Below are 27162 nucleotides of genomic sequence, written 5' to 3' on the forward strand. Positions count from 1 at the left end.
TTCTCTTCTGACCCAGGCACCGAGAGTGTGCACACGCTCACTTGGGCCACGGCACCGCTCTTCAGACACAGGCACCGAGAGTGTGCACACGTTCTCTTCTGACCCAGGCACCGAGTGTGCACACGCTCACTTGGGCCACGGCACCACTCTTCTGACCCAGGCATTTTGCTGCAGGCACTTTGCCACAGGATACATCCCAATTTAGTCATTTCGATTCCATGTGGCTTGATCAGGATAAAATATCTTTTGAAAAACACTCAATAATATGAAAAATAGACCCCCTTTGACCTACACTTAATCTGTTGGCCACCATTCCGGTTACAACAAAAACTTTTATTTTGTACTCTCTTCAACATCTGTATTATTCTAGCAGTTGGGTATAGTTGTGTAGAGTTCTGTGTGTGCTAAGTTGCTTTAGTCGTGTTTGACTCTGTGTGATTCTTTGGACTGTAGCCCACCAGGCTCCTCTGTCCATGGGATTCTCCAGGCAAGAATACTGGAGTGGGTTGCCATGCCCTCCTCCAGGGGATCTTCCAGACCCGGGGATCGAACTCACGTCTCTCATGTCTCCTGCACTGGCAGGCCAGTTCTTTTCCACTAGCAGTGCCTGGGAAGCCCATAGTTGTGTAGGTATGATGAAACTGTTTTAATAATTTCATAGAATAAGCTATCAAGTTAGGGCCTTATAGTTTTATTACAATAACAATTACATTTCAAAAGTAAGTCTATAATAAAAAAACTGGGTTAACCTTTATGAGAATATTAGTCTCTTCCCCAAAGCCATCATTTGAAATTAGTTTTAGGATATTAAATGTGACATATTTATATTAATAAAGACTCCAGAAAAGATGTTAGAAATGTAATTGAGGATTTCCTGGGCAATCTGAACCCCAGCTCTCTAGTCGCTTTAATTTTAAGAGTGATAGATATTAGAAATTTTGAGACCATTCAAGGAACAAAGAATCAACAGAGAAAACCAGCAGCTGTGCGTCGAGCCCTTGCTGCCTTTCTGAGAAGAGCCAGAGGGTCCATGAATATGTGACTCCTGTTTCGATGAGATTTCTTGGTCAGATAGTATTTTTTTTTAATTGGAGTATACTTGCTTTACAAGGTTGCATTAGCTACTGTACAGCAAAGCGAATCAGCTATATATGCACATATCTCTCCTCTTTTTTGGGTTTCCTTCCCATTTAGGTCACCACCAAGCACTGAGCAGAGTCCCCTGGGCTACAGTTTCTCAGGAGTTATCTGGTTATGCATCAGTTCAGTCCAGTTCAGTTCAGTCGCTCAGTCATGTCCGACTCTTTGTGACCCCATGAATCGCAGCACGCCAGGCTCCCTGTCCATCATCAGCTCCCGGAGTTCACTCAGACTCACGTCCATCGAGTCCGTGATGCCATCCAGCCATCTCATCCTCGGTCGTCCCCTTCTCCTCCTGCCCCCAATCCCTCCCAGCATCAGAGTCTTTTCCAGTGAGTCCGCTCTTCGCATGCGGTGGCTGAAGCATAGCAGTGTATATATGTCAATTTCAACCTCTCACTTCATCCCCCTCCCCTCCTTAGAGTCCATACATTCGTCCTCTGTGTCTCTATTTCTGCTTTGCAAATATAGTTTCATCAGGACCTGATGTTTCTAGAGCCCACACGTATGCATTAATATACGGCATTTGTTTTTCTCTTTCTGACTCCCTTCATCCCTGCCTCTTCGTTGAGACTTTCCCTCCCTAAAGCACCACCAGAGCGTAATGAAAGATCAGGCTTTGTTGACCAGAATTCCAGAGTGGATGGGGCCTGGGGATGGGATTTGTCTTACAGAAGTAGAGTGTGCAGACGGACTCAACTTCCCAGGAGCTGCACGCTCTGGGGTGGGATCAGGAATCTCAAAGTCAGAAAAGATGTGAGGATTTGGCCCTAAACAGTAGCTGTTGGTCTAACAGTGGGAATGGCCTAGTGACACCACCAGTAGGGAGCCCGAGAAAGCCTTGGACCCACCTGGGTTTGTGGAACTGGGAGAAAGAATGAGGTGTGCCCATATTTGTGGGCAGATCAACTGTCTGTTCAGATTTCAGCATCAATCCCTGTGGAATTGGCCAGGAGGTAAGATGCTCAGGGAAGGGAGCAGCTTCCTATTCCAGTATTCTTGCCTGGAGAATCCTGTGGACAGAGGAGCCTGGCGGGCTATGGTCTGTGGGGTCACAAAGAGTCAGACATGACTGAGCAGTTCAGCACGCAGGAAGCTCAGGGGTTGGGTGAAGTCACTAACTTCAGCAGGTTTTAGTTAAAAAAAAAAAAAGGCTAAAAATGTCTGTTTTGTCTGTTAAGACCTGTCAAAACATTTCTGTGCCAAAATCCCAATGTCTAAGGAATTATGTTAAAAATTTCTTAGCATCAAATCGATAAATCAGTGTAAATGTGTCAACCTGTTATTATATCCATCCTTCTGAATATTCCAAGATAGCCCCAACTCGAATTCTTTCTTGTCCCTACATTAATCAGAAATCAACCTCTCTCATACTAACTTCCAGCTAGTCTAACACTGGACTTAAAACTGTTTATCAGGTTAAACATTACCATTTCTCTATGGAAAATATGGCCACCATGCTACTAAAGTCAGCCCATATTAACAAGAAAGGTCTCAATATTTTGGAGAAGTGACTAGAATAGAGATGAACTTAAGGTCTATATATAGGAGGCATATAATATTGCAGAGGAAATATGGACTTTGGAATCAGACCACACTGGATTTGAATCCTGGTTATACCACCTCCTAATTTTGTAAATCAGACAAGATATACAATTCCCTTGCATGGTGTCTTTATATGTAAAATGAGTATAATTGTACCTTATTGACAGGATTTTCCTATCAATAAGGATTTAAAGTGTTAATATATGTTTTTAAAAAGTGCCTGATGTATGTAAAAAACAGTGGGTGCTCAATTTATGTTAAATTTTCCATCAAAGTGAAAAGTGCTATGTATTTTCAGCTTGCTCTGCTGCTGCTGCTAAGTCACTTCAGTCGTGTCCGACTCTGTGCAACCCCACAGACAGCAGGCCATCAGGCTCCTCCGTCCCTGGGATTCTCCAGGCAAGAACACTGGAGTGGGTTGCCATTTCCTTCTCCAATGCATGAAAGTGAAAAGTGAAAGTGAAGTCGCTCAGTCGTGTCCAACTCCTAGTGACCCCATGGACTGCAGCCCACCAGACTCCTCTGTCCATGGGGTTTTCCAGGCAACAGTAGTGGTATACAATTGTGGGAAGAAACCCAGATTTAAGGTTTTCCAGCAACCTGTCAAATAATTAAGAATGGTTGTTTGTGTAAATAACTTCTTGATGGAAGAAATTCAAGAAATATTTAAGAAACGCCTGCTACATGCCAGCATACGTAGGTGTATATTCTTTCTATAAGTTCAAAGATGAAATGTCTCTCAAAGGATTAAAACTATGCCAAGAAAAACACATATTGCTTAACAACTAAATGTTGAATTGTTATTTCCCTGGTGGTTCAGACGGTTAAGCATCTGTCTACAATGTGGAAGACCCAGGTTCCATCCCTGGGTCTGGAAGATCCCCTGGAGAAGGAAATGGCAATCCACTCCAGTACTATTGCCTGGAAAATCCCATGGACAGAGGAGCCTGGTAGGCTACAGTCCATGGGGTCACAAAGAGTCAGACATGACTGAGCGACTTCACTTATTCTGATGCTTAAATATTTTATTAGCATGAGGAGATCTCTATTTATGATAAACACTCAGCAAAGGAAAGAACTGATTCTGCTCCAAGTCCAAGGAGTTAAACATCAATTTCAGGCTGTGTTAATACATTAATGGGCTCAGTGTTTGGAAGCCCCACCATCTGTAAAAGTATGTAGTAATAGTCTTTTGTGGCAATTAAACTGAGTATGGAGGACAATTTTATTTCATTTATTAATACCACTTTCCTTATTATGTGTGTGATTTTAACTTTGCTTTGCTTAATTATAATGGGTGTAAAGCACTTAAAGTAAGAGAAGTAATATGTTCAGATCATGTAGCATCCTAATTATACATTATCAATAAAAGGAATTACTAGATTAATTGTAGTGTTCACATGTGTTGTTGGAAAGTAAGTAGTGTATGTCTGAGTCATCATGATTTCAAAGTCTCATGTTAGCATAGGAAGTGAATGAGTAAAAGTCGCTCAGTCATGTACGACTCTTTGTGACCCCAAGGATTATACTGAACTCTATACTGAACTATATACTGAAGCAAAGCTTCAGGACTCAAGGGACTCCCTGGGCCGATCCCACCCATGACAAAGTCACGTGGAAGAGACCTGACGAGCAAGGCAGATCAGGACTCGAGGGACCCCCTGGACCTGCTCAAACATCTACCCCAAAACTAGAATCTGCCTGTCTACTGTTTACTATATTATGCCTTTCACCAACCCCTCTGACACCAACGGGGGGGGGGCTATCCCCGACCACCATTCTCTGAAGAAAATCAGCTTAGAGCTCTAGTTAATAAATCTCCTGGGCATAATAGGAGTGTTTCAATTCAACACTCCTTTGATGGCTCTCTAACTCGCCTGACAGATTTATCTGGACTTTTACAGCTACACTTGTGATTGTTTACAGCCTCCCAACTGTGAGAGGCACGGGAAGCTTAAATAAAGCCTTTCGAGGAATCAAAATTAATAGAATGGTACCGGTGAAGGGTCTCCTTGTTGAGCCAATGTTTGCTGCCAAGTTTTCATATTGTGTGCATTAATTAACATAGTTGATATATAGAAATATAAGTAGTGGCCTTGATATTAACAACACTAAACCCTGAGTTAATAAATTCTTTCCCTGTTATAGCCCACTGCACCTTTGCCCTATAGGAATGCAACTTTATCTAGTGCTTTCGGAGAATGGCACCTGACTTTAGAAAAAACACTTTTAGAGAAAATAAGCTTTCTGGTTAACTAAGCTTTATCAGAAGAAAGAGTTGTAAAATGTTACCAGGCCTCCTGGCCAGAAGATGATGTAAATCCCCTAAGACCTGTGTATACAGATAGGTATGCAGAAAGAAAGCCTGGTCTCGATAAGGGTCAGGGCTGCTGACCCTGCATGACTCTGCATCTTCCATTATTCTCTATGTACAGCTTAAGGTATATAAGCTCCTTTGGAAAATAAAGTTGCGGGCCTTGCTCACTGCAGCTTGGTCTCCCCGTGTCTTTCTTTCTTTTCAGGCTGACTCCCTGGAGCACAGGGGCCCTCTGAGTTCACTTCTCTGCCCGGGCTTCTAAGACTCACTTGAGAAGGTGCCCAAGGTGGGGCACCTTCTGCGAATCGAGAGGGCGCCTGTGGCCTACGTGAACAGTGCAAGTCCCGTGCTGGGGCTTTATTGGTTTTCTGCCTAAACCAAGGAATATCAGCCTCTTTCTCTCCTCTATTTTCTTAACTATAACATTCTTTTCTTATCTCTCTATCAATCTCTCAGTCGCCGACACCGTCATGCTTTGGATATCTCTGGATCCTGCTGGGGCTGGACCCCGGTAGGTAGCCTAGCCCTTCTCCAGGGGATCTTCCCAACCCAGGGATCGAACCCAGGTCTCCCACATTGCAGGCAGATTCTTCACCAGCTGAGGCACAGGGGAAGCCCAGTGTATGTCTGAATCATCATAATTTCAAAGCCTCATTTTAGCATACGAAAATACTTCTAATTTAAGTAGTTAAAAAATAAAACCTAGCTCTCATAGTCTCTCAGTTTCCAAAGTTATTGCTTCGCTGCCATGGGTGATCATTTTCACCCTAGTGAAGTTTGTGTGTAACTGTCAGGCTAAATCATTCCATCTGCTATCAAACTTTGACAGAAGAACTTCTATATCCAGGTCAGTCTGGAAATTATCCTTTGCTTTTCCTTTTATTCCCAGCAAATTTGATGTGTATAATTCTTAAAGTAGCATGCTAGGCCTGCTGCTGAGTGTGTGGGAGGCTCTTTTGCATTGTGTAGGAGTTTTGTATAGAACATATTTTGTAAAATATCATCATAATATCAGGTCTTTGGAGGACATTCAACAATCGGGATCCGAGAAGAAAATAAACAGACCTTGAGTGAAAGTGCGTTCTTACAAGCTGCCCGGCTTTCTCTTTCCTTTTTCGTCTTTCCTCTCCCGTCCCCCTCTTCCCCCGCTCTTCTTCCCCTCCTCTCTCCCTTCCTCTCTGCCAGCGCTCTGTCTGGATTCGGAACAACCTTGCTGTCCTGAGATGCAACATCAATTCCGGTTCCTTTAGTCAGCTACTTTGCAGTGAGTCCACAGTGGGTCTAGGCTCTCCTGGTATAAAAGCAGTCTAGAGTTCAGGCTCTGGGGTACTTCAGCTGCCCTGCTCCTCCCTCTTGCCTACTTATTGCCCTGGAATTTTCCAGTTCTTGCTATAAGTACACGGCTGTGGGCGGCAGTTGGCGGAGAAATCAGAAAGTGAGATCAACTTCCTAAATGATGAACTGAAATGGCAGTGTAAAGGTACCTTAAAAACAGCAAACTTCTGGGTCTAATAAAACCACATCAGGGTAGTAAATATAGGATAAGAGGACCCAAGAATGTCTTAGCTGTTGAGCTTAACTCCACATTTTCCATGACAACGATGCCCTATTTGAACTAGACATGTTCTCAGTGAGGAGTCCTCTTCATTAGGAAGCTTTGTCTAACCTCCAAGGATGAGCTAATGGTCCCAATATTTGTGGCTCACTCACTAGGGTACTATTAAGTAGCCACTAATAAACAGAAGAACTTTAAAAGACATGGCAAAATGTTCTCACAAAAATGATATGTGAAATTGATATAAATCTTTCAGAAAATAGGGATGCAAATGTATAAAAAGACTATAAAGAATATCTTTTTGGAGACGGGATTATATGTACTTTTACTTTTTATGTGGATTTTTCCGGTTCTTTCAAAATGTGCATTATGAAGCTAAAATGGAAAAATAAAGAACATCGTCTGCCTAAGTACCTATTTCCATTACTCCACCGTGAACTCCTCGAAGGAAAGCATCCTATCTTAGTCATCTTTGTTTCCCTAGCATCTAGCACAGTGCCTAGAATAATTTTAGTATGTCATAAATATTTATGGAACCAAAATGAACCTCTGGCACTTTGATACTTTCTTTAAAAAGTTTTATAATCACACCAAAGTAGCTTAGAAAACTTTGGTCCCAAGCCTGTCCCAACATCCTGATCCCAATCCCCAAAGGCAGTCTTTCCAAATCGTTTCTTTTAGGTCTTGTAATTATCATGAACATTGTCGATCATGCCATTTCACCTCCATTGATTGACTTATCATATTAAGACAAAACCTAGAAAGCATCCTGACATGAAAGGTCACTGCTATCAGCTCTCTGCTATCCCCTGTCTCTCCCCATACTAGATAGTTGCTTTATCGTTTTTAGGTCATCTATTATACTTTTACAAGACAAAATTAATACCAAAGACCCACACTGAGGAAATTACACAAATACTAAATGTAGAGCTCACAGAGATTTCTCAGAGTGAACAGACCTATGGGATCCCCTCAGGTGAACAGATGGTATATTATCAGCATCCCAGACTCCCTGGAGTTCATCTCATAATCACTAACCAGCACCCTCATCAAGGTAACCACAGTTATAAATTATATTGCAATCAATAAGTTTTTCCTACTCTTTAACTTCCCTTAAGCAAAATCCTACAATGCTACTTATGTGTGTCTGTTTGCTCTGCTCAGCAGTGCGTTCATAAGATTCATCCTTGTGGTCACATAACACTCTCATTGCCGCGTGGTTCTCTACTGAGCAATCATTTCACAACTTCCATACTTAGTCTCCTATGGATGAGCACTTCCACGTTGCAATTGTTTCAGTAATGCTTCTCCATGTATGTCTATGATGTGTCTGTATATGATTTTTTGCTGGATATACCTTCACAAATGGAATTGTTGACTCACAGAAAATAGGTATGTTCAGATTTGGTAAATGCTGATGACTTGTACCAACCGACATACTTTAGAGAAGAAGTCAAGATGCTCCATATCCTCTCAAACTCTTAGGGTGGTCAGTGTGCTTAAGTATACCATTCTGGTGAAAGGAAATGCTACCTAATTTTGATCTTAATTTGTATATCCTAGATGAATGAAGCTGGGCAACTTTTTTATATGTTTATTGTTTATTTTGGTATGGAAATCTATGTTTCAAGTGTTTAAAAATCTTCAGTACATTTTTTAGTTGTCTGACCTTACTGATTTGTAAGAGTTCTTTCTATATAATAGATGAGTCTTTCGTCAGATACATGTTTGTTTTTGCAAATAACTTCTATCCTGTGGCATGCCTCTTCACATTCTGAATAATATCTTTTGATAATTAGAAAAGGCTTCCTGTGTGGCTCAGCTGGTAAAGAATCTGCTTGCAGTGTGGGAGACCTGGGTTCCATCCCTGGGTTGGGAAATCCCCTGGAGAAGGGAAGGTCTGCCCACTCCAGTATTCTGGCCTGGAGAATCCCATGGACTGTATAGTCCATAGTATCACAAAGAGTCAGACAGGACTGAGGGACTTTCACTTGATAAATAGAAGCTCTGAATTTCAATTTTTCACACTTACTTCTGTGGATATGGCTTTTTGTGTCATGCTTAGGAAATCTTTGCCAAACCCAAGGTCAAGAAAATACTCTCCTATGCTGTCTTTTGGAAATGAATTGTCCAAGGAGATACATGACAAAGCAACAGCACAAGGGAAGCCCCTTTATTGAGAAGGGGTGACCATCTGGAGAGCAGCAGGGTCTTTAATCCAACGTCTGAGGTCAGGGGTGGCAGCCAAGAGGGGCTAACCCTCTCCCGAGATCAGGGGCTGCGACCGAGAAAAGCTACCCCATGCTCAAGGTCAGGGGCGGCGGACGAGAGGACCAACCCCAGGTCCAAGGAGCAGCAGCTGAAGGCACAGGAGGGCCGAGAGGAGCTACTCCAAGTTCAAGGTCAGGAGGGGTGACTCGTCCAAGGTAAGGAGCAGTGGCTGCGCTTTGCTGGAGCAGCCATGAAGAGATACCCCACGTCCAAGGTAACAGAAACCCAGCTAAGACGGTAGGTGTGGCGAGAGGGCATCGGAGGGCAGACACACTGAAACCACAATCACAGAAAACTAGCCAATCTGATCACACGGACCACAGCCTTGTCTAACTCAGTGAAACTAAGCCATGCCGTGTGGGGCCACCCAACACAGACGGGTCTTGGTGGAGAGGTCTGACAGAATGAGGTCCACTGGAGAAGCGGATGGCAAACCACTTCAGTATTCTTGCCTTGAGAACCCCGTAAACAGTATGAAAAGGCAAAAAGATAGGACACTGAAAGATGAACTCCCCAGGTCATTAAAGTGAAAGTGAAGTTGCTCAGTCGTGTCCGACTCTTTGCGACCATTAGGTGCCCAATATGTTACAGGAGATCAGTGGAGAAATAACTTCAGAAAGAATGAAGGGATGGAGCCAAAGCAAAAACAATAACCAGTTGTGGATGTGACTGGTGATAGACGCAAGGTCCGATGCTGTAAAGAGCAATGTTGCATAGGAAACTGGAATGTCTGGTCCATGAATCAAGGCAAATTGGAAGTGGTCAAATGGGAGATGGAAGGAGTGAATGTCGACATTCTAGGAATCAGCAAACTAAAATGGACTGGAATGGGTGAATTTAACTCAGATGACCATTATATCTACTACTGCAGGCAGGAATCCCTTAGAAGAAATGGAGTAGCCATCATCGTCAACAAATAGTCTGAAATGCAGTACTTGGATGCAATCTCAAAAATGACAGAATGATCTCTGTTCTTTTCCAATGCAAACCATTCAATATCATGGTGATCCAAGCCTATGCCCCAACCAGTAATGCTGAAGAAGCTGAAGTTGAACAGTTCTATGAAGACCTACAAGACCTTTTAGAACTAACACCCAAAAAAGATGTCCTTTTCCTTATAGGGGACTGGAATGCAAAAGTAGGAAGTCAAGAAACGCCTGGAGTTACAGGCAAATTTGGCCTTGGAATACTGAATGAAGCAGGGCAAAGGCTAATAGAGTTTTGCCAAGAGAACGCACTGGTCATAGCAAACACCATCTTCCAACAACAAAAGAGAAGACTCTACACATGGACATCACCAGATGGCCAACACCGAAATCAGACCGATTATATTCTTTGCAGCCAAAGATGGAGAAGCTCTATACAGTCAGCAAAAATAAGACCAGGAGCTGACTGTGGCTCAGATCATGAACTCCTTAGTGCCAAATTCAGACTTAAATTGAAGAAAGTAGGGAAAGTCACTAGACCACTCAGGTATGACCTAAATCAAATCCCTTATGATTATACAGTGGAAGTGAGAAATAGATTTAAGGGCCTAGATCTGATAGATAGAGTGCCTGATGGACTATGGAATGAGGTTCATGACATTGTACAGGAGACAGGGATCAAGACCATCCCCATGGAAAAGAAATGCAAAAAAGCAAAATGGCTGTCTGGGGAGGCCTTACAAATAGCTGTGGAAAGAAGAGAAGTGAAAAGCAAAGGAGAAAAGGAAAGATATAAGCATCTGAATTCAGGGTTCCAAAGAATAGCAAGGAGAGATAAGAAAGCCTTCCTCAGCAATCAATGCAAAGAAGTAGAGGAAAACAACAGAATAGGAAAGACTAGAGATCTCTTCAAGAAAATTAGAGATACCAAGGGAACACTTTATGCAAAGATGGGCTCGATAAAGGACAGAAATGGTCAGGACCTAACAGAAGAAAAAGATATTAAGAAGAGGTGGCAAGAATACACAGAAGAACTGTACAAAAAAAGATCTTCACGACCAAGATAATCACGATGATGTGATCACTCATCTAGAGCCAGATGTCCTGGAATGTGAAGTCAAATGGGCCTTAGAAAGCATCACTACAAAGAAAGCTAGTGGAGGTGATGGAATTCCAGTGGAGCTGTTTCAAATCCTGAAAGATGATGCTGTGAAAGTGCTGCACTCAATATGCCAGCAAATTTGGAAAACTCAGCAGTGGCCACAGGACTGGAAAAGGTCAGTTTTCATTCCAATCCCAAAGAAAGGCAATGCCAAAGACTGCTCAAACTACTGCACAATTGCACTCATCTTACATGCTAGTAAAGAAATGCTCAAAATTCTCCAAGCCAGCCTTCAGCAGTAAGGGAACCATGAACTTCCAGGTGTTCAAGCTGGTTTTAGAAAAGACAGAAGAACCAGATATCAAATTACCAACATTCGTCAGATCATTGAAAAAGCAAGAGAGTTCCAGAAAAACATCTATTTTTACTTTATTGACTATGCCAAAGCCTTTGACTGTATGGATCACAATAAACTGTGGAAAATTCTGAAAGAGATGGGAATACCAGACTCCTGACCTGCTTCTTGAGAAACCTATATGCAGGTCAGGAAGCAACAGTTAGAACTGGACATGGAAAAACAGACTGGTTCCAAATAGGAAAAGGAGTACATCAAGGCTGGATATTGTCATCCTGCTTATTTAACTTATAAGCAGAGTACATCATGAGAAACGCTGGGCTGGAAGAAGCAGAAGCTAGAATCAAGATTGCCAGGAGAAATATCAATAACCCCAGATATGCAGATGACACTACCCTTATGGCAGAAAGTTAAAGAGGAACTATAAAGCATCTTGATGAAAATGAAAGAGGAGAGTGAAAAAGTTGGCTTAAAGCTCAACATTCAGAAAACGAAGATCATGGCATCTGGTCCCATCACTTCATGGGAAATAGATGGGGAAACAGTGGAAAGAGTGTCAGAGTTTATTTTTAGGGGCTCCAAAATCACTGCAGATGGTAACTGCAGTCATGAAATTAAAACACACTTACTCCTTGGAAGAAAAGTTATGACCTTGGAAGAAAAGTTATGACCAACCTAGACAGCATATTCAAAAGCAGAGACATTACTTTGCCAACAAAGGTCCATCTAGTCAAGGCTATTGTTTTTCCAGTGGTCATTTATGGATGTGAGAGTTGGACTGTAAAGAAAGCTGAGCGCTGAAGAACTGATGCTTTTGAACTGTGGTGTCGGAGAAGACTCTTGAGAGTCCCTTGGACTGCAAGGAGATCCCACCAGTCCATCCAAAAGGATCAGTCCTGGGTGTTCATTGGAAGGACTGATGTTAAAGCTGAAACTCCAATACTTTGGCCACCTCATGTGAAGAGTTGACTCATTGGAAAAGACTCGGATGCTGGGAGGGATTGGGGGCTGGAGGAGAAGGGGACGACCGAGGATGAGATGGCTGGATGGCATCACCAACTCGATGCACATGAGTTTGGGTGAACTCTCGGAGTTGGTGATGGACAGGGAGGCCTGGCGTGCTGTGATTCATGGGGTCGCAAAGAGTCAGACATGACTGAGTGGCTAAACTGAACTGATGTTATCTTTTAGAAGTTTTATTTTTTTTCCTTTTTACCATTGGATGAAAATCCATCTGGAATTAATTTCAACTTAGTGTTTAGAATGGTCAAGTTTGTTTTTCAACCTGTAGAAATAAGACCTACAGAAGGCCAACAAACATGTGAAAAGATGCTCAACATCATTGATCATTAGAGAAATGCATATTAAAACCACAATGAGGTATCACCTTCCACTGGTCAGAATGGCCGTCATCATAAAATCTACAGACAATGAATGCTGGAAAGGGTATGGAGAAAATGGAACCTTTTTGCATCATTGGTGGGAATGTAAATTGATGCAGTCACTCAGAAGAACAGCATGGAAGTTTTTAAAAAAAGTGAAAATAGAGCTCCATTGACTTAGCAATCCCTGCACTCCTGGGCATATGCCTGGAGGAAACTATAACTTCAAAAGATACAGGTACTCTAATGTTCACTGTGGAAATATTTACAACAGCCAGGACAAAGAAGCAACCTAAATGTCCATCAACAGAGGAATGCGTAAATAAGATGTGGTGCATAAACACAGTGGAATACTCCTCAGCCATAAAAAGGAATGGAATTGTGCCATTTGCAGAGATGTGGATAAGCCTAGAGACTGTCACACAGGGTGAAGTGAGTCAGAAAGAGAAAAACAAATATTGCATGTCAACACATACATGTAGAATATAGAAAAATGGTATGGATGGACTTATTTGCAAAGCAGAAATAGAGACACACACGTGGACAGCAAACATGTGAGCGCTAAGGTAGGGGAAGAAGGCGGGAGGAACTGGGAGATGGGCTTGATATACATACACACTATTGGTACTGTGTATAGAACAGATAACCAAGGAGAACCCTACTCAGGGGACTCTACCCAGCGCTCTTCGGTGATCTAAATGGGAGGGAAACTCAGAAACGCGGGGATGTGTGTATACAGAGAGCTGACTCACTTTACTGTGCAGCAGAGACTGACACAGCAGTGCAGTGCCGCTTTGCGCCAATACGGATCAATTTTCAAAAGTACCCTCATTTCTCCCTCGTATTACAGTGCCACCAGTGTCATAAATAAAGTGCCGTATGTTTACGGGCAGGGTTTTGCACACTCTTCTTTTCCGTTAGCTCAGTTATCTATCCCTGAGGCAACACCACACTTTAACTATTGTGACTTTGTTGCACAGCATGATATTTGCAGCATAAATCTTCCAATTTTGTTCTTCTTTATGAAGCCTTACAATACAATGTTCTTCTTTACTGCTTACAATCTTTTTAATTTTGCATTTCCCTTGATTTTTAGAAACTGCTTGTCAGTTTTCAAAGAGGCTCATACATACAGACAAACACACGTGTACTGGGTTTTTAAAATTTAGATTGCATTGACTCTTGAGGTCAATTTAAATAAAACTACTATGTTGACCATGAAACTGAAAGTGTTAATGCTCAGTCATGTCCGACTCTTTGGCACCCCACGGACTATACAGCCCATGGGACTCTCCAGGCCAGAACACTGGAGTGGGTAGCCTTTCCCTTCTCCAGGGGATCTTCCCACCCCAGAGATTGAACCTATGTCTCTGGCATTGCAGGCGGATTCTTTACCAGCTGAGCCAGCAGGGAAGCCCAAGAATACTGGAGCGGGGAGCCTATCTCTTCTCCAGGGGATCTTCCCGACCCAGGAATCGAATCGGGGTCTCCTGCACTGCAGGCAGATTCTTTACCAGCTGAGCTACAGGAAAGCCCCAACGCAGGCATATCCTTCCCCTATTTTAAACTACTGGTAGATTTTTCAATATTTTTTAGTTTTCTGTGTAATAATATTGCATATTTAAAATATATGTTCCTGTGTATTTGATATTTCATAATTCTTTTCTACATTTCATTGTCCTGTTGTTTATTACTAATATAGAATATAATTGATTCTTTTGCATATTGACTTTATATCCATCAGCCTTCCAGAATTTACTTATTAATTTTGAGTTGTTGAAGCTTTTAGGGTTCTTCCTTTGTTTTGGGTCTTCTCAAAATTTACATAGACTTGTCTAGGTATGGATTTTTTAAAATTATTTTTGCTTCCTTTCAATAGCTTAAAATATTCTTCCCATAAATCAGTGATATGTACACTCTTTAATTACAGAGGCCGTGTAGAATCTTTTCTGTCTCTCTTCTCACTGAGCTTCTGAGAGCCTCTGCCCCAGATAATTACCTGGGGTTTTGACACCCACCTGCAGCATTTAATACCACTCCTGGCTGCTTTTGTAGTAAATATTGTGTCTCTGTCATTAGCAATTTCATAAGCCTGTGTGGGGATCCCTAATAAGATATCTTAGCATTGATTCCATGGTAATGCATACTTTAAAAAATGAATTATTTGTACATAATTATAGAAATTCAATGAATAAAATAAATTTGCAGTATATAATGAAGTGGATATCTTACAAAAAGTTTGCTAGGTTTTAGTGAATCCTGGCATTTAAATTCAATAAACCTCTGTTGCCTTATATCTAAATTAGGGTGCTAATAACCTCTATTTCATAGTGTTACAAAAATTAAATGAACAAAGTACTCAATATTGTGAGCTCTTAGGATTAGTTCTCAAAATGATGCCAGCCATTAGTTAACCAGGAAATATTAAAGTGAAGGCATCATTTCTCTTAGCCTGGGGTAATTATCACAATAATACAGCTGTTTCCCACAGACATAAATTTGCAAAGCTTTATTTAGTAAATTCAAGTTACCTAGATGTCATTTGCCATTCAAAACCAATGGCTTCCTAAGTTCTGCTAAGTTACCTAAATGCTTTAATGCCATTTACAAATGAGTACTGGTTTTGCACCTGGGTCATTTGTTCAATAAACACTTACCAAGTGACAAAGTGACATTATCTGAGTATTTCCCATATCTTTTGGCTTTGTGACTGGCTTAGCTTCTACTTACAGAGAACAGCAGGGAACACTAATATCCTTAGCAATATCTAATTCAGGACCTCTTACACTAGAGTCTGTGAATCAATAGGAAATAAGCATCATTATCTAACATATTCTTCCAATGTCAAATTAGTAGGTTAACCCTTGAGCATTTTCAAAAAATTTCCATTAGGAGTAGAAAACACATGGGCAAATATTAAATAAGTATAGACTGTGTTTGTTTGCAAAATGCTTGTCATTCTGCTGGGCTGAGAGATGGGCCCTCAAAGAGAGCGGCAATTATATAAGCCATAATACCGGGTATAAAATCGTCACCATGGGATCTGGCACGTTACAGCTCTTCAGAAAATGAGAATTCCTGTTTTCTGCTCCCTAGGCTGTTACTGCTCCACACTGGCCAAAAGCCTGTGCCAAGCACTGCAGTCCCAGCCTGCTGCTTCAGCTCCTCTGCCTTTCCAAGAAATTCTCTGACCCTTGGCCCCGTTTCTCACTGCTTCTGAACTTCCTAACTGATCTGGCACTCAGCATATCCTGCCTGGCATCGTTTAAACTCTTTCCACACATTTCAAACTGATCCTAAACTCCTTGAGGGAAAGTCTGCCTTTATGCTGCCCTGGTTTCACGGTAGGTTGGATGACTCATGGTGTGAAGTCTCAGTATTCATTTCACATCTATGCAAGGAAGCTGGTAGAAACCGTGCTCTATAATAAGGTTCAACCTCATATCAGAGGACATGACCATCCCCATCAATGGACACATGCTGCTGTCTATAGAATGGATAATCAGCAAAGACCTACTTCATCGCACAGGGAACTCTACTCCATACCCTGTGATACCCTATGTGGGAAGAGTAGCTGCATAGCTGAGCCACGTGGCTATACTCAGGAAGCTAGCACAGCCCTGGAAGCCGATCACGTGTGTGAGTTCTGAGTTGCTTCAGGCGTGTAGGACTCTTTGCGACCCTATGGACTGTCGCCCAACAGGACTCCTCTGTCCACGGGATTCTCCAGGCAAGAATACTGGGGCGGGTAGCTATGCCCTTCTCCGGGGTATCTTCCCAACCCAGGGATAGAACCCACACCTCTTATGTCTCTTGCACTGGCAGACAGGTTCTTTGCCATTAGCACCACCTGGGAAGTCAAGTCAACTATACTCCAATATAAAATTAAATTAAATTAAAAAAGAAAACATGATATAACACGCTTTTGAGGGAACTATACTCAATATTCTACAATAAAGTGTATGAAAAAATCTAAAAAGAATATATATATTTATATTTGCATGTATAACTGAAGTGCTGTGCTGTATACCTGAACCTAATACAAAATTGTAAATCAACTATACTTCAATTTGGAGAAGGCAATGGCACCCCACTCCAGTACTCTTGCCTGGAAAATCCCATGGACGGAGGAGCCTGGTGGGCTGCAGTCCATGGGGTCGCTACGAGTCGGACACGACTGAGCGACTTCACTTTCACTTTTCACTTTCATGCGTTGGAGAAGGAAATGGCAACCCACTCCAGTGTTCTTGCCTGGACAATCCCAGGGACGGGGGAGCCTGGTGGGCTGCCATCTATGGGGTCGCACAGAGTCGGACACGACTGAAGCGGCTTAGCAGCAGCAGCAACATACTTCAGTTAAACATATATATATGTACACATTTAAAAATCAACCACTGGGGAGATGGATATTTCTCCATCCGTCAGAGCACGGAACTCTTGGGATCACAGGCATTCACTGCTAGTCTACGTGTACACTGAAATGTTGGTCAGTGATTTCCTTAGTGCCGCTAGACTCTTTCAGTGGAAACCAATCTACACGTGCTGGGTCTTAGGACAGAGCTAAGCGGAGCAGCAGTGGCGTGGCAGCTCTCGTTCCTTCTGGCCTAAAGGAAGAAGGTTCCTTACCGCCGATCAGCATGGTGCAGATGGAGAAGATCTTTTCTGCGTCCGTGTTAGCAGAGACGTTCCCAAACCCAACACTGGTGAGGCTGCTGAGCGTGAAGTACAGAGCGGCAATATAGGCACTTCGGATCGACGGCCCCCCCAGGGAATTGTTCCCATAGTAGGGCGACTCCAGTCTCTTCCCCAGCTCGTGGAGCCAGCCTGCAAAGGAAGACAAAAACGAGCATTTAAGCCCCCCCAATAAAGTCCCAGTATCAGCACCTGCGGTAATGATGAATGAACTTACAATGCTGCACCAAGTTGCTTGGGAGAAAGAATGTTAAAAGGAAGTTAAAAGCAAGGAATTAGATTCCATGGCTCTAGAAGCAAAGCATCACTCTCATACTACTGTTTTTTATAACACACACAGTAGAGAAACATGTATTCAAGAGTGTATTGGTGATCAAAGCTGAACAGCTCCTAATGCAAGAACTACCTTCAGTGACAGAAGCTGATATTTCTAAGCTCAGTAATAATGTTGTATATTTCACTAGTCATTAAGCTTGTTTCTCAATTGGAACTTTAAGAAATAAAGGAGCTGAGTATGTGTTTTTCAACCCTACGTGATAGTAAATAGCAACCAACACAAAAATCTAGACTTCAGACAGGCAAGATATGATTTATTTCTATCGTGCACTAACTTTCTCTACTTTATCCCCTTGACGTGTTGCATGCTAAATCGCTTCATCCTATCTGTTGTGACCCCATGGACTGCAGCCCGCCAGACTCCTCTGTCCATAGGGATTCTCCAGGCAAAATACTAGAGTGTGTTGACATTTCCTACCTTACAGGTCTCAGTCCCATGGTTTTCTCAAGAAGCCTTCTTTGCAACCTCATTCTGCTGTCTGAGGTTGCTGGGAGAAAACTATAGCCAAGAGGTTCCTATAGTATAGCTGGCAGCTACCACACCACTGTTCCACAATACTGGGGCAGGTATGCATCAAAACTCATCGAACTAAATGCTTCAAGTAAGTGCATTTTATTGTATATCAATTATACTACCATCAAGCTATAATAAAGCTATGTTAATAAAGAAGGGAAATAGCGAGTATAATATTAATAATAGTACATTAGAAACACAACCCAGAGACCACGTTAAAATAAAATCCTTTATTAGAAATAGTTGCCCTTTAAAATCTTATGTTTAAAAATTCTGTGTGTGTGTGTGTGTGTGTATGTGTGTGTTTATGCGTGCTACAAAGCCTTATGACAATTCTCTTCAACCCATAACGTCCTAAGACTTTCGTTAAGGGATCTTATTCACTGACCACTATTTTCTTATTAACACTTCATTTAATGGCTGCCCAAGAAGAGATGAAAAGTCACTACATTATTAAGTAGTAAAAATGCTGTCATTACCAACTAAGGTTATAGAGTGTGGACCTGCGCTAGCTAATTAGAACGCAAACTTGAAGATAACAGGGCTCCTTGAGGTCAAGGAGAAATGCTCAGTGGCAAGCGCTCTGTTTTATTTATCCTGTCTCTGGAGGCGTGCTTATCAACCATCGGCTTGCCTCAGAAATATCTAGAGGCTTGTCAAATAGAGACGAGCAGGCCGTGTCCCTGGAGCTTCTGGGACAGTGCGTGGAGGCTGTGCACAAGGGCTGAGGACTTGCCTTCGCGCCGGGTTCCCACACGATGCTGATGCTTCCGATCTAGGGAACCATGTTTGCAAAGCCATCCTCAGTGCTGGCTGCAGCTGGGAAAGCTTAAAACAAAAACACGTTCCCAAGGGCCACCTCCATGTATGGAATCAAAACTTCTGGTTCTGAGATCAGGTACTGGTGTTTTTAAAAGTTCCCCAGTAGATTCTGACGCGAAGATCGAATTTAGAACTACTATTCCAGAACTGCGCAAAGCCTCTAGCAGTAGTAGAGTTTAATAAGTGTTATTTTTAAAAGTGAATGAATTGATGAACGTACAAATGATTCTGTGGGCTTTGCTTGTGGCTCGGCCAGTAGAGTCTGCCTGCAATGCGTGAAACCCGGGTTTGATTCCTGGGTCGGTAAGATCTGGAGAAAGAAATGGCAACCCACTCCAGTAGTCTTGCCTGGAGAATTTCCTGGACAGAGGAGCCTAGCGGGCTGCAGTCCACAGGGTCACAGAGGGTCGGACACGAGTGAGTGACTACCACACGCACAACACATACCCATAAATGATCCTCACCCTCTGGTATGAGCCTGTACAACATCAACGCAACATAGCATTTGTAAACTCATACTAGATTCATAACAAAGTGTAATGAAGGGGTTTTCTTTTTTTTTGATGATAGAGAATAGTAAAAGGAAAGTTACACATTATGAACGCTGATGCCATTCATAAGCTATGATCATTTTATTCCATCTGGAAAAGAGGAATAAACTTGACATCTAAACAGATTTAAATTTGGGCTCTTCCATTATGGGCTGTGGGAATGACTAACTCCTTCCTGTTTCACATTTCTGGTTTGCAGCTTGTACAGTTGCAATGGGATTAAATGAGATGCGATGTGAAGAGATGTCAACCCCTTTAGTGGCAGAGGTTTAGCGTATCATATCTTGTTTCTCTCTCTTTCTCATGTTACTTAAATTGGAACAGAAAGTAAAGGAAATATGAGGTCAGGAGTGAATTCTAAAGGAAAAAGAAGGTGGCGACTAAGTGTGTTCGGAGAATCCACGTGTGGCATCTGATAGAACTGAGCATCTGTTAACTAATAGAAATGAGAGGAGAAAATCTAGGTGACAGCAGTTCTTAAAACTGTGGGACTTATACATCCATTTATGAGTCTGAAAAAAGACAGGCTCCTTTTCCCAGGACAAAGCACATGTGCAGTCACAAAAACAACTTCGTGTACATTTTCAGGTGGTTCAGGGCTGCTTTGTACAGGTCTGGTCCAAGGGCCCAGATTAAAAATTCTGCTCCAGAGTTTCAAGTGGGGCTTCCCTGTGGCTCAGAGGATAAAGAATCCGCCTGCAATTCGGGAGACCTGAGTTTGATCCCTGGGTTGGGAAGATTCCCTGGAGGGAAGGGCAACCCACTCCAGTATTCTTATCCTTCAATTAAAAAAATAAATAAGTGAAAAAAAAAAAGAATTTAAAATGAAGGAAAGTAGGAAGTGGTAAAGCATGATTTGGTAAAATCTGGTTTAATCTTGTATAGAAAAAGACTTAGATATAAAGACAACTTATCCAAGATTAATTATGGAGATATTATAAATCAAAACACATGTAATTTGTATGCACTGTAGGGGGAGAGTCAAGACAAGTAAGATCAGGGAGCAGAGATGACACGTGGGTATATACTGTGCTCAGGGTGCTGATTTCTGCAGAGCAGAGCTCTTACAGGCATTTGACCCAAGCGCTGTCAAGTATGGGATTCCCTGGTAGCTCGGCTGGTAAAGAATCCACCTGCAATGCAGGAGAGCCCGGTGTGACTCCTGGGTTGGGAAGATCCACTGAAGGGATGGGCTACCCACTCCACTATTCTTGGGCTTCCCTGGTGGCTCAGCTGGTAAAGATCAGCCCGCAATATGGGAGACCTGGGTTCAGTCCCTGGGTTGGGAAGAGCCCCTGGAGAAGGGAACGGCTACGCACTCCAGTATTCTGGCCTGGAGAATCCCATGGAGTATACCGTCCATGGGGCCTGTCAAGCACAGACAACCACAAGACTCCGACGGGCTGGTGGCTTAGCTACTTCTCATGTGCCTTTAAAATAGTGCTCTGAAAGGGATGTCATGCTCAAAAAAGTGATTAGAGGGGACAGTCAACCAAGCGATTGTCCCTTTGTTTCACGTTGGTCGTTACCACTAATATTGGAAAGTCTGAGTGGCTAAAAAAATGTCATCTTTCCTAGAGAGTAAATATTGCATGATTAATTTTTGTTTTAATTGATGAGAAGAAGAATGAAACACCACCAACACCATCTGCTGCTGTTAAGTCGCTTCAGTTGTGTTTGACTCTGTGAGACCCCATAGATGGAAGCCCACCAGGCTCCTCTGTCCCTGGGATTCTCCAGGCAAGAACACTGGAGTGGATTGACATTTCCTTCTCCACACCACCATCTACTCACCTTGAATTAACGTGTTCATTTGCTTACAGAACCCCAAGTTTTCTCATTAAAAATAAAGCCGAATAAACCAGCTAACACATGTGATTTAATTCCTCAACTGGAACAAAACTAAAACATTTAAGAATTCTCCAAACCAAATCAGTTTTCCTAGAATATCATTTCCTTAATAAAAGAGGATAAAATTTTGTGATAGCCCATGCAGATGATATTAGATTATATGTTCACTCTACTCCTGTTCATTTGCGCATGTGTGAAACCATCGCAGAAGCAATTCAGGGAGCAGAACACAGACAACAGACCTGCTTTTGTTGGCTCTTTCTGTCCAGCCAGCTGTTCTATTTTCAGAGGCATCTTGTTTTTTCTTCAAGAAGGATTGCTACTAAATTGTGTTACAGCTGATGAAACAGAAGCAATAATAGCGATGAAAAACCCTGGTAACACGGGGAAAGGAGGTAACACCCACAAATCCGGGGATGGGCACTGTGGGCTAAATAAAACTTTTTCTCAGAACAGCTTGTCCAAAATGAGAGCACATGTTCCACTGTAACAAGGCAACATGGCATTGTACTGCACTGAAGAGGCAGCTCCACCAATTTGGAGGCCAATCTTTCTTTAATCTGGAGAAATTCACCTCTAAAGGAAGGGATGTCCTAGAACAGTCTGTCTGCTTCTGCTCAGTTTTTTTCCCCTAAAGAACATTTTGAAGGAAAAAGCATACAGAAAATAAAGTAGAATCTAAATATACTAAACACACGGCCATCTGATAGAAACAAAAGATGTCATAAAATAACTCTGTCATTACCAAAACAGTTTAGATGAATAAGATAGATTTATGACATAAGTATCAATTTCAAACATGGAATGCCTCTTAATGAGCATGCTCAGAAGGGCCTATAATTAAGCATGATAATTCCATCCATGTATTTTTCATTGCATACTTACCACGGGCCCAGTATTTTGCTTAATTATATACTTTTAACTCTAAAAGGCAGTTTTTTATGATTTTACTATAGGTTTCCTACAATCATACACTTAGTTTTATCATGCATATATGCACATTCACAGTTTATACAGGTATGACCTGCTTTATAGAATAAATATGCTCCTGAAAAGGTTAGTTTATATTTGTATTTGGTAAATTAATAGATAGTTTAGCTTTAATGAAAGGAATGGAAGCATGTTATTTAAGCAAAGCCTATGAGAGGGTGGGGCCAAGATGGAAAATTAGGAAGTCCGCAAGGTCACTTCCTTACATGGGCACAAAAAAATTATAAATACTTAAAGAGAAACTTTGGTGAGAAAGACCAGAAGATAGCAGAAAAAGATATTCTACAACTAAAACTATAAAGAAGGTACCATACTGAGATGGGTAGGAAGGCTGGAAATGGTGGAGAGTCAAGACCTACACCCACAGGTCAGGGGGACGACAACGTAAGCAGCTCTACTCAAGCAGAGCCAGGGCAGAGCCCCACGCCAGGCTCCACAGTCCAGGGTCCTACCATGAGATGATAAGCACCCAAAGCATTTGGCTTTGAAAACCAACAGGACTTACTTTCAGGAGAGCCAGTGGGCTATGGGAAATAGAGACTCCACTCTTAAAGGACACACAAAATCTCACACTCTGCAGGACCCAGGGCAGAAGCAGGAAATTGAGAGGAGCCTAGATCAGACCTATCGTTTGATTTTGGAGGTCTCTCAGATAGGCAATGGCAACCCACTCCAGTATTCTTGCCTGAAGAAGGCCAGGGACAGAGGAGCCTGGTGGGCTGCCATCTGTGGGGTTGCACAGAGTTGGACACAACTGATGTGACTTAGCAGCAGCAGCAGAGAGGCAAGTGCTAACCAGAGCTCATCCTGGAGACATAGGCACAGGCAGCAGCCATTCTGGGGAACTTGCCCTACCACAGGGACACCGGTGCAGGCAGGTGCTAGCTTGGAGTCCTGCCTCCTGCTCATTAATGTTGGGACCCAGCCAAGCTGCCAGCCTGTCAGCACCAGTACGGGACACCTCAGGCAGAGCAACTAGCCTGGTGGGGACAGTTCCACCCACCAGCAGGTTGACTGTCTCCAGGCATCCTGAGTTCACAGCTGCTCTCGGACCTGGTTGTACCCACCAGGAGCTAGCAGCTTCCACTCAAAGCAACTAGCCAGACTGAAGGCCAGCCATGCCTAGCAGACTACCTATAGTACCGCCTTCCAGAAGAGAAGGACTCACACAGCCCACACAGGGCACCCCAAGGGCATTTATGGCTGGTGGCCAGAGGGGAAAATGCTGCTGGGATCCAGAGGACATTTTCCACCAAAGGCCATCTCTCCAAGGCCAGGAGAAGCAATCACCCTAAAAAATATACAGAAATAAAAATAGCAAAGTAGGCAAAATGAAGCAAAAGAGGATATGCCCACAGCAAAGAACAAAATAAAACACCAGAAGAATTGAGTGGAGATAAGCAACTTACCTCATGAGGAGTTCAAGGAAGAAATTGTAAAGAACTCAGGAGAATGACAGATGAACAGAGTAAGAAGTCAGAAGTCTATAATAAACCATAAAAAAATACGTAGAGGAACCATACAGGTGAAGAATATCACAACTGGAATTAAAAACACTAGAAGGAATTAATAGTAGATTAAATGATACAGAGGAGTGGATCAGCAAGCTGGAAGACAGAGTAATGGAAATCATTCAATCAGAACAGAAAAAAAGAAAAAGAGAATGAAAAGAAATGAGGACACTTTAAAACATCTGGGACAATATTAAGCACACTAACAGTTGCATTATAAGGGTCACAGAAGGAGATGAGAAAGATAAAAAGGCAGAAAGCATACTTGAAGTTGTAGTAGCTGAAAACTCCCCAAACAGGTGATGAAAACAGAAATTCAGTTCCAGGAAGAAGAGAGGGTCTTAAATGAGACCAATCCAAAGAAGACCACACCAAGATACACTGCAATTGAAAACTGCAATGGCAAAATTAAGAGCAGGTTAAAAGCAGCAAATAAAACAGTAACATTTACACACAAGGGAACTCCTATAAGGCAATTAGCAAATTTTTTGGCCAAAACTGCAGGTTAGAAAGGTGTGGGGTGAAATATTTAAAGTGATGAAAGGGAAAAATCTATAACCAAAAATACTCTACCAAGGAACACTTTCATTCAGATGTAATGGAGAAATAAGAGTTTTACAAACAAAAGCTAAAAGAGTTCAGCATTACTAAACGCACTTTACAGGAAATGTTAAAGGGACTTCTCTAAGCTAAAAAGAAAAGGTCACAACCAGAAGCATGAATATTATGCGAAAAAATCTTATTAGTAAAGGCAAATATAAAGACAAACAATCAATCATGCATGAAGTTACTAAGAAGTTTAAAAAACAAAGGTACTAAAATTATCTATAACCAAAATAAACAGCAAAGGATCAACAAAGCAAAAAGATACAAAATAAGATGTCAAAAACTATAAATGTGGAGGTAGGGAGTAAAAATGCAGGATTGTTAAAATGCTTTTAGACTTGAGATTATTATTAAAATAATCATGTGTATATACAGATTGCTATGTATAAACCTCATGTAGGGAGTTCCTTGGTGGTTCAGGGGTCAAGAATCTGCCTTCCAATATAGGGGACATGGGTTTGATTCCTGGTTGGGGAAATAAGATCCCACATGTGCAGGGCAACTGAGCTCTGAGGCCACCACCACTGAGCCCTTGCACCTCAACCCCAGAGGCTGCATGCTGCAGACTGCAGAGCTCGTGTGCTCTAGAGCCCAAGCGCCAGAACTGGGGAGGAGCCTGCATGCCACAGCAGGGGCCTGATGCAGGCAAAAAGAAAGAAACATTCTCTAAAAAACCTTATGTAACCACAAATCAAAAGACAAACTATAACAGGTATATTCACAGAAAAGAGAAAGTAATTCAAACATGATGCAAAATACAGTCATCAAATCACAAGGAAAGAGAGAAAAAGAACAAAGGAGCAAAAAAGAGCTAAAAAACAATCCTAAACAATCAACAAAAGGACATAAGAACATAAATATCAATCATTACTTTAAACGTCAGTGGACCATAGGTTCCAATCAAAAGACAGACTAACCAAATGGAAGCAGAAACAAGACCCATGTGCCTGCTGAGTCTGCAAGAGACTCATTTCAGATCTAAAGATGCAAAGTGAGAGTGAGAGGGTGGAAAAGGCATTCTGCACAAATGGAAATGAAGAGAAACTCAGAGTTCAGTTCAGTTCAGTCGCTCAGTTGTGTCCGACTCTTTGCGACTCCATGAATCGCAGCATGCCAGTCCTCCCTGTCCATCACCATCTCCCGGAGTTCACTCAGACTCACGTCCATCGAGTCCATGATGCCATCCAGCCGTCTCATCCTCGGTCGTCCCCTTCTCCTCCTGCCCCCAATCCCTCCCAGCATCAAAGTCTTTTCCAATGAGTCAACTCTTCGCGTGAGGTGGCCAAAGTCCTGGAGTTTCAGCTTTAGCATCATTCCTTCCAAAGAAATCCCAGGGCTGATCTCCTTCAGAATGGACTGGTTGGATCTCCTTGCAGTCCAAGGGACTCTCAAGACTCTTCTCCGACACCACAGTTTAAAAGCATCAATTCTTCGGCGTTCAGCCTTCTTCACAGTCCAACTCTCACATCTATACATGACCATTGGAAAAACCATAGCCTTGACTAGACGGACCTTAGTCGGCAAAGTAATGTCTCTGCTTTTGAACATACTATCTAGGTTGGTCATAACTTTTCTTCCAAGGAGTAAGCGTCTTTTAATTTCATGGCTGCAGTCACCATCTGCAGTGATTCTGGAGCCCCAAAAAATAAAGTCTGACACTGTTTCCACTGTTTCCCCATCTATTTCCCATGGACTGATGGGACCGGATGCCATGATCTTCATTTTCTGAATGTTGAGCTTTAAGCCAACTTTTTCATTCTTCTCTTTCACTTTCATCAAGAGGCATTTTAGTTCCTGTTCACTTTCTGCCATAAGAGTGGTGTCATCTGCATATCTGAGGTTATTGATATTTCTCCCGGCAATCTTGATTCCAGCTTGTGTTTCTTCCAGTCCAGCGTTTCTCATGATGTACTCTGCATATAAGTTAAATAAGCAGGGTGACAATATACAGCCTTGACGGACTCCTTTTCCTATTTGGAACCAGTCTGTTGTTCCATGTCCAGTTCTAACTGTTGCTTCCTGACCTGCATATAGGTTTCTCAAGAGGCAGGTCACGTGGTCTAGTATTCCCATCTCTTTCAGAATTTTCCACAGTTTCTTGTGATCCACAGAGTCAAAGGCTTTGGCATCGTCAATAAAGCAGAAGTAGATGTTTTTCTGGAAATTTCTTGCTTTTTCGATGATCCAGTGGATGTTGGCAATTTGATCTCTGGTTCCTCTGCCTTTTCTAAAACCAGCTTGAACATCAGGGAGTTCACGGTTCACGTATTGCTGAAGCCTGGCTTGGAGAATTTTGAGCATTACTTTACTAGCATGTGAGATGAGTGCAATTGAGTGGTAGTTTGAGCATTCTTTGACATTGCCTTTCTTTGGGATTGGAATGAAAACTGACCTTTTCCCGTCCTGTGGCCACTGCTGAGTTTTCCCAATTTGCTGGCATATTGAAACCCAGAGTAGCAACATTTAAATCAGACACAGTAGACTTTAAAACACACACACACACACACACACACACACACACACACACACATATATATACATCCAACATAGGGGCACCTAAATACATAAAGTAAATAGTAACAGACATAAAAGGAGAAATTGAGAGTATTGATTATAAATTAATATTGATGCTTTTGAACTGTGATGTTGGAGAAGACTCTTGAGAGTCCCTTGGACTGCAAGGAGATCCAACCAGT

The 27162-nt window shown here is 42.2% G+C and overlaps 1 protein-coding gene across 1 annotated transcript in view; it reads right to left on the reverse strand.

Annotated features, from left to right (window-relative positions):
- Positions 1-27162, reverse strand: part of KCNH8 (potassium voltage-gated channel subfamily H member 8) — a 476728-nt gene that overhangs the window by 101601 nt on the left and 347965 nt on the right. Inside the window, exon 8 of the mRNA XM_040263440.1 lies at positions 17220-17417. Coding sequence (XP_040119374.1) covers positions 17220-17417 — 198 coding nt within the window. The remainder of the gene's footprint in view (positions 1-17219; positions 17418-27162) is intronic.

This window comes from Oryx dammah, unplaced genomic scaffold (genome assembly GCF_014754425.2).
Source record: "Oryx dammah isolate SB20612 unplaced genomic scaffold, SCBI_Odam_1.1 HiC_scaffold_2, whole genome shotgun sequence".
NCBI lineage: Eukaryota > Metazoa > Chordata > Mammalia > Artiodactyla > Bovidae > Oryx > Oryx dammah.